The sequence below is a fragment of the Mus caroli genome, chromosome 14 (genome assembly GCF_900094665.2).
Source record: "Mus caroli chromosome 14, CAROLI_EIJ_v1.1, whole genome shotgun sequence".
Taxonomy (NCBI): Eukaryota; Metazoa; Chordata; class Mammalia; order Rodentia; family Muridae; genus Mus; species Mus caroli.
In genome coordinates, this window is record NC_034583.1 from 111,868,588 (window position 1) to 111,884,177 (window position 15,590).

Genomic DNA, 15,590 nt, shown 5'->3' on the forward strand with positions numbered 1-15,590 from the left:
AGCTGGCGAGTGTCAGCCGACCCTCCAATCTTCTCTTGAGAGCACACTCCTGGTATTACTCAAAGAGGACAGAACAAGCTGCTGTAACAACAACTCCAAACTTAATGAGATATTAAATACACTTAAGATCATTAAAACCAATTAATATATGTCCATGACCCCAGGAAAGCTGTCAGGCTGGGGAGATGACCCAGCTGGTACAGGGCCATATAAGCATGAGGCAGGACCTGAGTTCCTATCCCAAGGGCCCACATAAAGTCAGACACGTGAGAGTGGTAGGCTTCATGCTCTGATGGGGCTGGGGGCAAACCGCTCACCTCCAGGTTCAGAGAGAGACCTTGTCACAAAGTCAAAGGTGAGGCGAGACACCTGATTCTATCCTGTGGCTCCCCACATGCCACAAATATACATGTCTCCTCTGCCTTCTACACAGGCCATAAACACACATGTCATACATACACAGAAACTGGTAGCATTATATAACATGAGATATAAAATTTAAAACAGAGGAAAAAGTAATTATAGTGAAGGAAATTATGGAGGCATTAGGAACAAGAACAAGAAATAAAAGGAAGGGTTAAAGAAAAGACATGGGAAGAATGGGCAGAATGTTAGAGGAGCGAAGGGAGCTCCAGATAAAGTTTTAATTAATAAAGAAAAATATGTAAATACTTTAGCTTAGTACAATTTTAACTTTAAGCAATTTAAAGTTGCTTAAAGTAAAAATTTAACTAAAAGATAGTAAAGAAAAAATTTTAAAGGAAAATAAGTAAAATGTTTTAGAAAATAACAAAGTATCATAGTAGCTGACTTGATACTGAAATGTGCCAAGTGAAAGGGAAGTCAGCTGACATTGGAGTATCTTGTGTTTCTTTACATTTCCACTATTACTGAGCTAAGGCCACTCCATCACTTGCCCATTAGGGCTGTATTCACTTCAGGGGCTTCCCTTCTTTGCACACCTGGAGCCACTGCTGGGCACAAAGCTTTGCAGCCACATTCTGGCTTCACTTATGTTCAGGCCCAGTGCATATCTGACAGTCACTCAAGGTTTGAATTTCATTGTTTTCCTAGGGGGAAAGCAGAAGTTTTGTAAGAGGCCACTGGTTGAGCTTCATTTTCAGACTCGTCCACATCAAACTGCAAGATTAGACATGAGTTCTGGAGTCCAAAGAGCCTCAGCACTGGCTTAAGGAGGAGCCCCTGCTGAGCCAGGGCTGGTTTCAACTACACACAGCTTTACTCCTGTCCTCTTCTTCACGATTCTTATGTTCTTTCTTTCTGCTGATTGTTACCCTGAGTCATAGTCGCACACAGGTGTCTTCTAATACGATCTACTTTCTAGAGAATCTTTCCAAGCGTTACTCTGAACATACTATTTGATTCTTATCATATATATATATATATATATATATATATATGTATATATATATGATATTCTATATATTCTTATGTGTCTGTGCATATATATATATATATATATGATATTTTATATATTCTTATGTGTATATATGAAGAGTACCCCCAGTCTGTGAAGCAAGAATTAAACAGCTCCATTATCTTTTGGACTGATGGAGTTTTGGATTAGGAGTACTTAACCAGTATAGATTGTAGATGTTCTAAGAAAATCTGAGCCCTTTCTGATCCCAAGCATTTTGTAAGGTCATTTACCTTGTATACTATTTTCCATGTATCCAAAGCTTTTAAATGGCCTCCTGAATGCACCTTGTGATTTTTTTATTGGCATTTCTCAGTTCTGTGAACTGCACTTTGTTGGTGTCTTTGCAGCTTTGCTTTCCTACTTAGCCAGTACTTTCCTCCTAAATCCTTAGGAAAAAGTTAATGCGACAAAATGACATGAACTAAGGTATGCTTTCTGTACACCTCCTCGTCCTGAGACTGCTAATAAGATCAATTTTGTGTGGAGCCATTGGCCCTCTGTAGGTGGGACCTCCCATAGTGAAGGAGTCAAGAGCTCAGTTTGAACTCTAGAGGGTCCTTCTAGTTTCCATCACCTTACTGATTTTTGTTGATGAATCTCTGCTTATGGCAAGGGACTAACAGTATAGTGGAAGGCACTGCTATTCTGTAGTGGGTAGTGTTGACTGTTGACTTTAATCCCAGCACTCAGAAAGCACAATCAGGTGGATCTCTGTGAGTTCCAGGATAGCCTGGGCTACACAGAGAAACTCTGTCTCAAACAAACAAAAACCAATTCAACCAAACCAAAAAAACAAAACAAACTAAACAAAAACGGGTCTGTCTGTGAGGTTGTTTCTTGTTAGTAGAGAAGGAAAACTGACCCTGAGTAGCTAGTGCCATCCCATGGCTGTGGTTTTGGTCTTCTGCCACCATGAACAAGAGCTACTGTGTCTGTACCACCATGATAAACTGAGCCCAAATAAATCTTCCCTCAAGTTCTTCTCACCTGGTGTTTATAGCAGCAAGAAAAGTGACTAATGCACCATTCATCCTCCAGGGCTTCATCTGCAAACCTTCAAACCACAGAGCTTCCTTCCAGCCCCCTCAGTGTACTCGCAAGTTTTCTTGCTAATGGGAACTTGAAGGAACAAGTTTAGGATTAAACAGCTTTGTGGTGAGGGTACTGAAGAATACTTACTTCTAGTACATGGTTTAGTGTCCATTTTTCAGGACTATTTCTTTTAACTAAAGTTACAATAAGTAAAATGGTAAATTTTTTTTTTTTTTTTGCTTTGAGAATGTATTGATTTATATGGGGCAATTTGATTTTTTCCTTTTCGTTGCTTATTCAAGAGAATTGCATTGTTTTTATTGTTACTAATTAATAATAATAATTATCATTATTGTGTTTATGATGTGAGTACAGCCTCACATGTGCCATGGTACACGTGTGAAGGTCAAATTACAACTTTTCTGAGTCGGTTCTGTCCTCCACAGTGGTACCCAAGGTCAGACTCAGGTGGTAGGCATGGGTGGCAAGTGATTTACCTGCTACATCACTTCACTGATCTTGTCATTGGTCTTTTGAAGAACAGTGCCTTTGATGCTTCACTCCTTGCTCAGCTGAGCATTCTGGGGTATGGACGTACTATCTTCTATTCACTCATTCACTGCTTCGTGGGCATTTGCAAGTTTTGTTTGGTGACTATGAATATTCTGTACATTTCCCCTATGGATGCAGTTTCATCTTACACTGTTTTTCCTTCTAGTGTCTTTCTCGGGAAGCAGGTGGAAACATGAGCATCCAGTTTCTTGGCACAGTGGTGAGTACAAAAAAGTGCTGTGTGTCCTCTTACTCAGAGAGAGTATGTTTGACCTTCTCCCCTGTTTCTGCTGCTTTCGTTGTGGTTTTATTTTGCTTTCAAATTGAGACAGCTTGATGTGAGAAGCAGGACATGTGAGAAAAGCTTCTGTGTTGAAAATACTCAGGCTGGGGAGATGGCTCAGTGGTTAAGAGCACTGACTGCTCTTCCGGAGGTCCTGAGTTTAAATCCCAGCAATTATATGGTGGCTCACAGCCATCTTTAATGAGATCTGATGCCCTCTTCTGCTGAAGACAGCTACAGTGTATTTACATGTAATAAATAAATCTTAAAAAAAAAACAAAACAAAAGACTATGAAGTCATACTTTAAAAAAGGAAATATGTGTTGCATCTTCTCAGAGAGGAAATGCTTCTCTAGTTTCAGTTTGTTGCATAGTTATATTTCCTTTCCAATTTCAGATTTTTTTTTCCCTCTGTATTCTTAAAAATAAGACATACTGGACTGGAGAGATGATGGTTCAACGGTCCTAGTAACCACATGGTGGCTCACAACAATCTGTAATGGGCATCCGATGCTGTCTTCTGGTGTGTCTGAAGACAGTGACAGTATACCCACATACATGAAATAAATAAATCTTTTTAAAAAAAGACATATGATATAAAAACAATGAATTTGACCCCCCCCCTCAGTTTGCTTTCTGGCTTTCTATGTTGAATTCTTCACATCCACTTTTCTAATGACATTGGATCATAGTTTTATATCTCCATTATTTTCATGTAAATCCTGTTATCTTATATATTGCTACATGACACTCATAAGTCACATTTTGTCTTTTAATTAATTTCTGTGTATGGATGGGCTATTTTTCTAATCTTAAACTATAACTTCGATGTGACTTATTTGGTATTGTATGGGTATTTTACCTGCATGTATATCTGTTCACCACATATATACCTGGTACTTGTGGAGACCACAGGACTCCCTGTAGTTACAAATGGCTGTGTATCACGTTTGGGAATGATGCTGGGAATTGAACTCAGGTCATTTGGAAGAGTAGCCAGTGCTATTCACTACTGAGCCCTAAGTGCAGCCCTGTATAAGCCTCTTCTTAAATGGCAGCATGTTTAACATTCTAATGAGTCGAGGAGATGTGTTTTATTTATCCATGATTTTCAGTTGTAAGCTTTTTAAATTGTTTCTGCTGTTTTTATTTTTTACCATTATGAACACATTTATGCTCTGCTTTTTGTATTTTAATAATTATTTTCAAGCACATCTATGATATTTTTAAGTTCATAAGCTATATCACCTCATAAGCTGACTCAAAGCTGTTAATAACTGTATGATTTGTTACAGGTTTTAGTTATTTTCTAGGTTTTAGGACACCACCCACTGTGTGATAGAGTCTTATACTCTAAGTAATATCAGTTTTGATTAACTAAATAGTTTAACTTTTTCCTCTGATGAGGTTTACTTACTTGGTTTGTTAATGTGTTTACATGTAAGTTTATAGTTAACATTAGTGACAGTTCTAATTTTCAGAAGCTTGTTTAAAGGCACACTCTAAATATGTTGTTTGTCTCTTGCTGTGGTGTTTGAGCATCACCCTGTGTGTTCACCTATAAAGCACAGTTGACATGAGGGTTTATGCTGCATATATTCTATCTTCAGTGCCTGTACTCGACTGATCTCCTGTCCCCAAAATGTAGTTTGTTGGATGTATACTGCTCTAGAGATGATGGGATCCCGAAGAATGGAGCTAATAGATGAGGTGGACTGAAGCCTTATACAACAGACAATTCTAAAGAATAATCTGAGGCAAACTTATTCCTTCTACATTTGAGAGGGGCATAAAAGCATAATCCAAGAATTCTGTGTTTTTGAAGAGATGGAAGTCATGACTCTTATTTTCTTGGAGTTTTCTCACAAGCACTCAGAAAATTGTGTAATGTCTCTTCATGTCTCTTCGCATGACTATATTCTTGGACCATGTTCTTACATCTCCCCCTCCTTTTATTTTTTAATAGCAGGATATCCAGCTTGATTTTGACTTTGAGATGTTGTAGATAAATCTAGTTGTCAGTTGATGCACGAGCATGCTATAAGGAAGCAAAATATAAACATAATGAATAATATTAGAGCAATAGAATTGGATTATAATAAAATAGATTTCTATTGTAATAGAAATAGAATTTAAACAATATTAAAATGAATAAAATTAGAGTTAGAATTATGTGTAGTCCTTGCCACCAAGATCCAAACTGTGTCTAGTACTACAGGTTACGTTGTTATATTCATCAGAAAAATCTATAGAATAGTTTGAAAAGAGACTCATATGATTAAGTCAATTTTCCCCTTTAATAGGAATATAAATGTTATGATATCCTATGCAGATTGGGAGTGTTTCAGATCCCAAGGAAAAATTAAATGTAATCCCTTCTTCAGATGAATGAATGAGTCTGTTGTGGTCCCAAGGACCACTCCGGAGCACAGAATCATTAGTAGAATAACTTTTCCTTGGTGCCTAGGGCTGTATTTGACTCCAGGTGGACAGATACTGATGAGGTGGTCGCTATCTCCTTTTGCCCTTTAGTGAGGATTTTCTATCTTTCTGGTGACCTCTGTTGTTTCCTCACCCTCTGCCATTGTCCTTGATGGCCGGGAATGGAGGAGCTGAAGAAGAATCCATAATGCTTTAGTGGATCCATCTGCAATGACAAATGTGTCCCCCTTTCCAGTTTCCTTCCAGAAAAAGTAAAAATAGGGCAGGTTAATATATCAGTTTACCTATTTCCTTATGCAATAAAACCATGAAGTGTACAAGTATGAGTCTATTGCTGGAAATAATCTCACAGCATGAGCAGACTCTGAAATGATACTTAATGACTTATGAATTAACTGTAATAGACAAATCAGGACAACCGATTCCTCTATGAGGCTGAGGAAAAGGAAGTGTTAATATTGATGAATATCTGGACCGTGAATCCCTCCTATACCATTAAATGAACTATCAATAAAATAAGTATCTGCCTGTGAAATGGGAAATGGTTGGACAATTTTTGTAATCACAAATTCAGTTAGTATGATGAAATTCCATAGCTTATCACTGGACACTGATTCCCTATCCTTCTGTAGTGATCTGCAAATGAAATTTGAAAATCCAGAGTTCTGTAACACTCACCAATGGCTTGTGCTGTAAGATCAAGAATCAACAAATGGGACCTCATAAAATTGCAAAGCTTCTGTAAGGCAATAAGACCAAAAAGCAACCAACAGATTGGGAAAAGATCTTTACCAATCCTAAATCTGATAGGAGAGTAATATCCAATATATATAAAGAACTCAAGAAGTTGGACTGCAGAAAACCAAATAACCCTATTAAAAATGGGGTACAGAGCTAAACAAAGAATTCTCAACTGAGGAATACCGAATGGCTGAGAAGCACCTGAAAAAATGTTCAACATTCTTAATAATCAGGGAAATGCAAATCAAAACAACCCTGAGATTCCACCTCACACCAGTCAGAATGGCTAAGATCAAAAACTTAGGTGACAGCAGATGCTGGTGAAGATGTGGAGAAAGAGGAACACTCCTCCATTGCTGGTGGAATTGCAAGCTAGTACAACCACTCTGGAAATTAGTTTGCCGTTTCCTCAGAAAATTGGACATAGTTCTTCCAGAAGATCCAACAATACCACTCCTAGGCATTTACCCAGAAGATGCTCCAACTGGTAATAAGGACACATTCTCTACTATGTTCATACCTTATTTATAATAGCCAGAAGCTGGAAAGAACCCAGATGTCCCTCAACAGAGGAATGGATACAGAAAATGTGGTACATTTACACAATGGAGTACTTACTTTGAAACTATTAAAAACAATGAATTTATGAAATTCTTAGGCAAATGGATGGATCTGGAGGATATCATCCTGAGTGAGGTAACCCAATCACAGAAGAACACGCATGATATGCACTCAGTAATAAGTGGGTATTAGCCCAGAAGCTCAGAATCCTTCTTAGAATTGGGAACAAAACACCCATGGAAGGAGTTACAGAGACAAAGTTTGGAGCAGAGACTGAAGGAATGACCATCCAGAGACTGTCCCACTTGCGGATCCATCTCATAAACAACCACGAAATCCAGATACTATGGCAGATGCCAACAAGAGCTTGCTGACAGGAGCCTGATATAACTGTTTCCTGAGGGCCTTTGTCAGTGCCTGGCAAATACAGAAGTGGATGCTCAAAATCATCCATAGGCTGGAGCACAAGGTCCCCAACTTATCAAATTCCTCACCCTGTGCTTCATGTCATCTTCAGATAATGGTGAAGATACTAAAGGAGGCTCCAGTGAAAGAGCTGAGGGGTCATCTCCCACAGAGTTATGGGTGGTTTTTATTTAATTTTTTTTTTACTTTAAATTTTGTCTGAATGGGGAAAATCATCCTTTTTGCCTCTTTTTCATTCTCTCTTTCTCTCTCTCTAACTCTCTTTTCCTTTCTTCTTTTCATTTTTAACCAATTTTAAGGTTTGGTCATTCAGTTTATATTCAGTTAAAGAATTATCCATCTCTTCCTCATGATTAATATCCCCCTTATCTTCCTTAAGTATTTTGGTAACAGTCCAAATTAATGCTGACATGGCTTACCCAAGATTGAATGATGATTTCTCTCCTTGTTCATCTGTGTTTTAATATTCTTTCCGACTCTGTCCCATACTTCTTCTTCTAAAGTTCCTTTTACTGGAAACCAGGGATTATAATCGTAAGTAACTTGCAAGCAATCTAATATTTGTGATTACTAGATTGATTATTCGATTAATTATTGCATTAATTTTGTAATTATTAGATTAATCCTGTGTTTGTCCTTTCTTTAAAAACTGATGCTCAAGCTTGGTACCAAGCAAAGACTTCCCTGGCTTCTGCCCCATTATTCTCAGATCCCTGATTCATGAAAGGCAGCAGGATCAGGGAGAACAGAGCTGGTAAATGAGGCAGACTGAAGTATCACGCAATAGCCAACTGTAATGAGTAATCTGAAGTGAACTCATTCCTATTCACTGTCCTGGGAGGGGCACGAGAGCACGATCCAAGAGCAGTTCTGTGTTTTTTGGAGAAACCGGGGTTACATGACCCTTCTTTTCTTGGAGTTTTCTCATAAGCACTAGGACTTCTCACATGATTCCATTTGTGAATAGTATTCTGACATTATGAGCTTGTACTAGTTTTCGCTATAGTAGATTGCCACACATGGGTAGCTCAGGACAACAAATTCACTAATAGTTCTGAAGAAGAACAAACCTAAAATCAGATGCAGCACTCCTCCTCAGGCTCTGTGTAAGGGCTGGTGACCCTGTCTCCCAGGTTCTTGTCGTGGTGGCAGTCTTTGTCCTTCCATGGCTAAGCTGTTATTCTAAGCTCCTATGATCATCTAGCCCTTTCCTGTTCCCTGTTCTGTGTGCTTTTATTCATGTGAATCTAGAATACCAGTTAGGACACTTGGGGCTCACCTACTCAACCCAGTAAAAATCCCTTCTAAGTACTCACAGCTGTGAAACCCTAGCTCCAAATACTGTTATACCTGTGAGGTTCTGGAGAATATAACATTGTAAGTGACATTGTTCCACCCAGTATACTTTATATAGACAGGAAGGATCATTTGACATGTATGAGAATTTAAAAATGACCATTTACATAAAAATATGTTCTCTGAGCTCATTGCTTCTTAGGTCTACTTTTCTAATACCTCACTTGAATATGGTCATTTATTCCTACAAGTATTCTCATGTCTGTTGTTATCCCCCATAATAGGAGCTACCTCCTCTACGTAGTGAGATGCTGAGGGGAGACGTGCCTAGGTTTCAGAGCTAAGTAAACATGAGGGCATTAATGACCACCTGGTACAAATTAACTGATAGACCTGGATCAAAACCAGGTCTTACTTGTCTTTAAAGTCAATCGAGTAACCATTACAGTGCATTCAGAACAAATGCTTAACTGCGTAACCCAGGGAGCTCTCTGCAGATGTTGATGATTGGATTTTGTTGTTGTTTCTCTGTCTTCACAGGTAGGGGGGCATATTTTCTTATGAGGTTGATCCTTGGAGCCCCTTCAGGACCTTCTCTATTTAGGTCTCATCACCTCCCAACGTTCCTACCTCTGAGTCCTGTCATGGCTAGGCAGGGAACACAAATAGTCAGTGCAGATACCACGTAGTGAACTAGTGTCCAAGAATTTTCCTTAGAACAGAGGTACCTATTTCACATAGTGAGTTGCATGGGTCCCACATTTTTGGTTGAGCTGTGAGTCTGTACACCAGACATTCTAAGCTAACAAAGAAACTGAAAAGGCAGTCTTTTGCTAAATCAGAATTTCTTATGTTAAACAATAAGGATAATTTTTTTTAGTTTAAAAGTTTGGGGAGTTACCATTGTGTTTATTATTTAAAATCTAATCATTGTTTCTATTTAATTTTTGAAGCACTGCAGTATAAAGCAAGCATATCTCACTGAGACTAATTCTCCCCATCTTAGAAACACCACACCAATTTCTTCAACAGTCTCTTCATAGCTATGGTGTTAGCATTCACCAAGGGCTTGAGGAACTATCAGTTTCTGTCTTTGATGCTTAGCCAGAAATCTTAATGAAACCAAATGATGCTGAAGTTCTCCAAGCTAATTTGAATCTCAAGTTGTACATTTTAAATTAAGTTTTATTGATAATAAATATACTTTATTTCTTATTAGCCTTGAAAGCTTGAGTGATAACATCAGTAGAATAAACATGTTTTACAACGATTTACCATTAAGGAGACTATTAATACGCCCCTTGGCACACCAGCACAATTAGATTTCAAAGTAAGGGTTTAAGGAGTAACAGCGATTAATGACAACCATCGGAAACAATTTTGAACTCTATCAGTTTAACTCAGGAGGGTAAACTTAATATGATAATTCATCTAGTTGAATCGTATCAGCTTAGCGGGAAGGAATGTAAATATGTGACCCTTACCTAGCTTGTAAATGGATGCTGTGCTGAGAGATTTATCCATTCCATTAAGGAACTTTGGGGAACTTTGGAGTTTCTGCAATTGTTCCCTTGGAGGCTGAAAACCCAACCTGATCCCATACTGGGACCATCCTGGTTTGCATATTTCCATAATTTGCCTTTGCTACTAATATGACAGCAAGACAGAAATAACCATTTCTAATAATATCAGATGGAGTTGTGGAGGACAGCATTTTAATGCCGAGAAAGACCTCCCTGTGGGGCTGTTATTGCTACTGTCGAACAGCAGCCACACAGTTGCAGCCGCAGCCTCTTAATTGATTCGTTTAATTAGCAGGAGCTGAAGCCAGTACTGTATCTTGTCATTGGATACTGCAGGCTTCAAATCTGCATCACTCATATTTAGAGATAGAGAAGCATCATCAAAACTTCTAAAAATTCACCTCTGGGAGCTGAATTTTAACAAAATAAACTCCCGTCTGTTTGAAAGTCAAGTGATTAGAAAGTGGGAACTAGGATTGCTGCCATTGTTCTTCGTGCCTCGTCTTTGGAGTAATAAATGACGTTATCAGTTGTGTCTGGCTCTCACCTCTCAGAAGAAGATGTGAGAGACCTTTGCCCTTCTTTTCTCCCTCATCCACAGGTGTCTGACTCTGGTGGATCTCTCAGCTCTCTTTTGTCCCTTTCTCTACATCTACGGAGTATCAGAAAAGACATGATAGTTGTAACTACTCATTACACACTGGTCTACATAACTGTCCACCTGTTCCAGCCTGCCTTTGTAGCTGCCTGGGTCCTGCCAACTAATACTTTGTACCCAGGTTCCTCTCTTCGCAAAGTCTCCAGCTGGGTTGTCCCTTGGGACTTGTTCATCAGAAGCACTGAGGCCCACTTTGTCTGGACATATTAAAGAGACGATGGGAGTGAGGGTAGTGTGTCTGGTGTGAAAGCCGGAGCCTTCCCCAGGTTTTACATATGCTCCCATGCATGCTTGTGTGTGTGTGCATGTGCGCAAGTGCATGCATGGGTATGCACACATGCACACACACACACACACACACACACACACACACACATAGGCTCATACCTTCTTGCCTGCCAGGCCAGGCTGTCTTACTTACTCTTCACCCTGATCCTTTACCATCTTGCCTCAGACAGAGATGTCCCTAGAGCAGTCAGTGGCAGGTTGCTGTAGTTTATCAGATTTTTTTTATCATTTATCTATCTATCTATCTATCTATCTATTTATTTATTTATGTTTTTTTTTCGAGACAGGGTTTCTCTGTGTAGTCCTGGCTGTCCTGGCACTCACTCTGTAGACCAGGCTGGCCTCAAACTCAGAAATCCACCTGCCTCTGCCTTCCAAGTGCTGGGATTAAAGGCATATGCCACCACTACCCAGCATTTGTTTCTATTTTTATAATACTCAAGATTACAAGTAAGTATATAGCAGCCCATTCTTCATTTCCCCCCAGATGTACAAAGTTTGAGCCAGAATGTGGACAAGAGATTACAAAATGTACTTTAAATATTCTCTTAGTCTTAAACATTGTTTCTGCAGCAGGGTGTGGTTTATATAATAAATGCCAATCTCAAGTGTGAGAATGAACACCTGGAACACAAGTTTAGTATATATTCTTTTGAAGTTGTTGTGTAGTATTTTTTAACTTACCATTTTATTTATTAACATTTATTTACTGATGGTATTGTGTGCCATGGTGTTTGTGTGCTCATGTCACAGTGCATTCATGCAGATGCACAAGAGCCTTTACCCACTAGGCCATTTCCCTGCCCTGGCCACTGTGCTTTTTAAAGAGTTTAATTATTAATACATAGTGTGTGATACATTATCAGCAAAGTTAAGAAATATGATTAGTGTCCTGTGTGCCATGTGTAGTTGGAAAGAAGACTAGATGGTGACTTACTCTCTGCCCTAAGATAGCATGCTCACTAGAATCAGCCAAATGATATAAACCTCTAATCTTAGTACTTGGGCAGATAAGGCAGACAGTTGTGTTTTAATTATGATTGTCAAGCCAACTCCGATCACCCTGTCTCTAAATAAATAAATAAATAAAAGAAAGGAAGGAAGCAGGAAAGAAAGAAAGAAAAGAAAAAGGCATGGGACCTGAGGATGAAACAGGCCTGAGTTTCGATTGATAAAGCTGCAGAATATGGACCAATTTCCCCACCCCTCTCTGACACTCTCACTGTATAGCCTTGCCTGTTTTAAAATTGCTATGTAGAGTAGCCTGGCCTTGAACTCAGAGATCTCTCTGTTTCTGCCTCCTGCATGCTTGGATTAAAGTCATGCGCCACTATACCTGGCTTAATTTTTTTCCTCTTACTGATAGAAAACCTAATATATAAAGTCCAACCAGAGAGTTGGAAAGATAGCTTAGTTAGTAGAGGACTTGAATTTGAATCCATAGAAAAAGTCAGCCAGAGTGGCATGCATTTGTAAAGCCAGTGCCTATGAGGTAGAGACAGGCAGATCCCTGGAGTTTGTTGTCCAACTACTCTACTTAATGGGCTCCATCTTATAGAGAGACGATTTCTCAAAAACCAAGATGGCATAGTTCCTGAGGAATGACACCCAAGGTGTAGTCTAGCTCCCACATGGGGGAGGGTGGGAGAGAGATAGAGAGGGAGAGAGAGAGAGAGAGAGAGAGAGAGAGAGAGAGAGAGAGAGAGAACATCCTTGTGTCATTTATTAGCTGAATATTAATAAACATGGGAGTAAAGAAGCCATGCTTTGTATCTTATTAGACATCACATTTTGAAGAAGTGTTAATCTGATAGATCATGTGTTAGGTGACAGGTATTTGCCAACTCAAGGAAGAGACTGCTGTCCCTGCTATCAGGGAGCTGGATATCCTCTACAGAATTGAAGCAGCTAGTGACTATGAAGTATGATATGAAGGAGTGTTCTAAACAGCTCAGATAAAGGCAGTACAGACGTGACATCTGAAGACATCTTGAGCTTAGGCTATCACTCTAAGGAAGAATCAGGTTTGCAAATGGAAAAAGGATTTCAGAAAGAGAATTGAACAAGGTCTGCAAAGGACTAGAGACAGAGTTTAAAAACTGATGGAAAGGTAGACTAAGGAATCAGTTTAAACCCAAAGGCCTGAGGAAGTCTCGGGCATCTGAGGAAGAGAAAGTCAGCTAGTGCTGGTGGTGGGAAGGGGACGAGGTCTGTTAGGGAGGAAGGAGTAGGCTATCAGAAACTGGACAGTGCAGAGTGAACCAAGGATTTGGAGTAGGATGGTAACTGTCTCCCAGGAATGTCTGAATGTCAACTGTCTGTTGGTTCAGAGGCAGAAGAGCACCACACAGAGAAGCAGAGAGGTAGCTAGAAAGTTGGACTTTTAGTATGCTTTATTTGAAAGGTCAAAGAGACAGATGGACTGTATGAGGTGGCATAGGGACACACCACTGATGTGTAGATCAGGAAGAAGACCGGGGTTGAGTATGGACAAGGCGAGATCCAATGCTAAGAGTAGTGTCTAAGCGGGTAGCACCTAGCTTCTACATTATTATGTTTGTTTATGAAATGATGACATTATAATTGTATTACATCAGTTAGATGTGGCTGTTTAATGATACCATAATGTTTCAATCCTTATAGAGGTAACTGCTTACTTCAAAGTATCTTAGGAGACTATTTTCCAACTGCCCAAATACTTAGAATAAAATCAGTTTTAATACATAGTTTAAATGTCCTCAATTTGCATGATGCTATAGGGCTTTAAAATTGTTCTACATACATCAGCTCACTTTGCACCATTCAGTTTCTAAGATGAATAGGCCAGAGAGGACCTGAAAATTAGCTGTAAAACTCAAACACCGGGCTGGGAAGATTGTTGAGTGTATGAGAGTGCTTACTCTGTAAGCATGAAGGCCTGAGTTTGACTCCCCCGTGCCCATGTAAAAAGCTGGGCATGACTTTCATGTACCTCTAATCCCAACATTGGGAGGCAGAGACAAGCATGTCCTGAAAGCTTGGTGGCCAGCTAGTCCAGACAACAGGATGGGCTTCTGATTCAGTGAGAAGCCCTGTCTCAAGGAAGTAAGGCAGAGATAAGGGAAGACACCTGATATCCTGCCATGATTTTCCAAATGCATGTTCATAATATGCACGATACATAAATATACTTCACATGCATGTTCACAGGCATACACACCCAGGTAGTCACGTAAGTGTATGATACACAAATACAACACACACCAGGCACACAGAGAAAGGAAAGTAGCTAGAAGAGGGAACATGAATCATGTGACCAAAGCAAATATGCTTTGGAATATTGCCATTTAAAAACATTTGCAGTCACTGACTTATGTTCACAGAAGTGTCCATGAGATGTCCCCAGGATGTCTGTGCACACTAACACAGAGATAAACTGTCCCAGGCTGTCTGTGCACAATGACACAGGGATGAACTGTCCTAGAATGTACATACACAGTGACACAGGGATGAACTGTCCCAGGCTGTCTATGCACAATGACACAGGGATGAACTGTCCCAGGCTGTCTGCACACTGACACAGGGATGAACTATCCCAGGCTGTCTGTGCACACTGACACAGGGATGAACTGTCCTAGACTGTCCATACCCAGTGACACAGGGATGAATTGTCCTAGACTGTCCATACATAGTGACACAGGGATGAACTGTCCCAGGCTGTCTATGCACACTGACATAAGGATGAACTGTCCCAGGCTGTCTGTGCACACTGACACAGACTGAAATGTGTCAGACTGTCCATACACAGTGACACAGGGCTGAACTGTCCCAGGCTGTCCATGCACACTGACACAGGGAGGAGTGGGAAGAGTGGTGCACAGAGCTTGCATTTCTACATTTGAATCTTGGATCCTTTCTGATAGTTTGTGTACTCGAACAATTTGCTTAACTTTTCATGTCCTCAGTTTTTTTGTCAGCAAGATTTCCCACTTCTATGGAGGTTCAATGGTTGGATAAGAAACTGTTTGTAAAATGCTGGAAAATTACAGGGACTTGGCATGTAGTAGCACAGTTTGTATTCCAGGCTCCCACTTCTGGTTTGCTTATTTTGACTTGCATCTCCACTCCCCTTAGCATCTATTTTCTGGAGGAGAGTAAAGGTCACCAAGAGCAATTCCACACCAAAGAAGACAGTGCCTTCTGTGTGAACACTGGGCTTGAGATGTTGTACTGGCTAGTTTTGTGTCAACTTGACACAGCTGGAGTTATCACAGAAAAAGGAGCTTCAGTTGAGGAAATGCCTCCATGAGATCCAACTGTAAGGCATTTTCTCAATTAGTGATCAAGGGGAAAAGGCCCCTTGTGGGT

The 15,590-nt window shown here is 39.8% G+C and overlaps 1 protein-coding gene across 2 annotated transcripts in view; it reads left to right on the forward strand.

Annotated features, from left to right (window-relative positions):
- Window positions 1-15,590, forward strand: part of Pcca (propionyl-CoA carboxylase subunit alpha) — a 329,396-nt gene that overhangs the window by 250,183 nt on the left and 63,623 nt on the right. For both annotated transcript variants that reach the window (XM_021182607.2, XM_029468862.1), the window contains one exon: window positions 3,192-3,245. In XM_021182607.2, coding sequence (XP_021038266.1) covers window positions 3,192-3,245 — 54 coding nt within the window. The remainder of the gene's footprint in view (window positions 1-3,191; window positions 3,246-15,590) is intronic.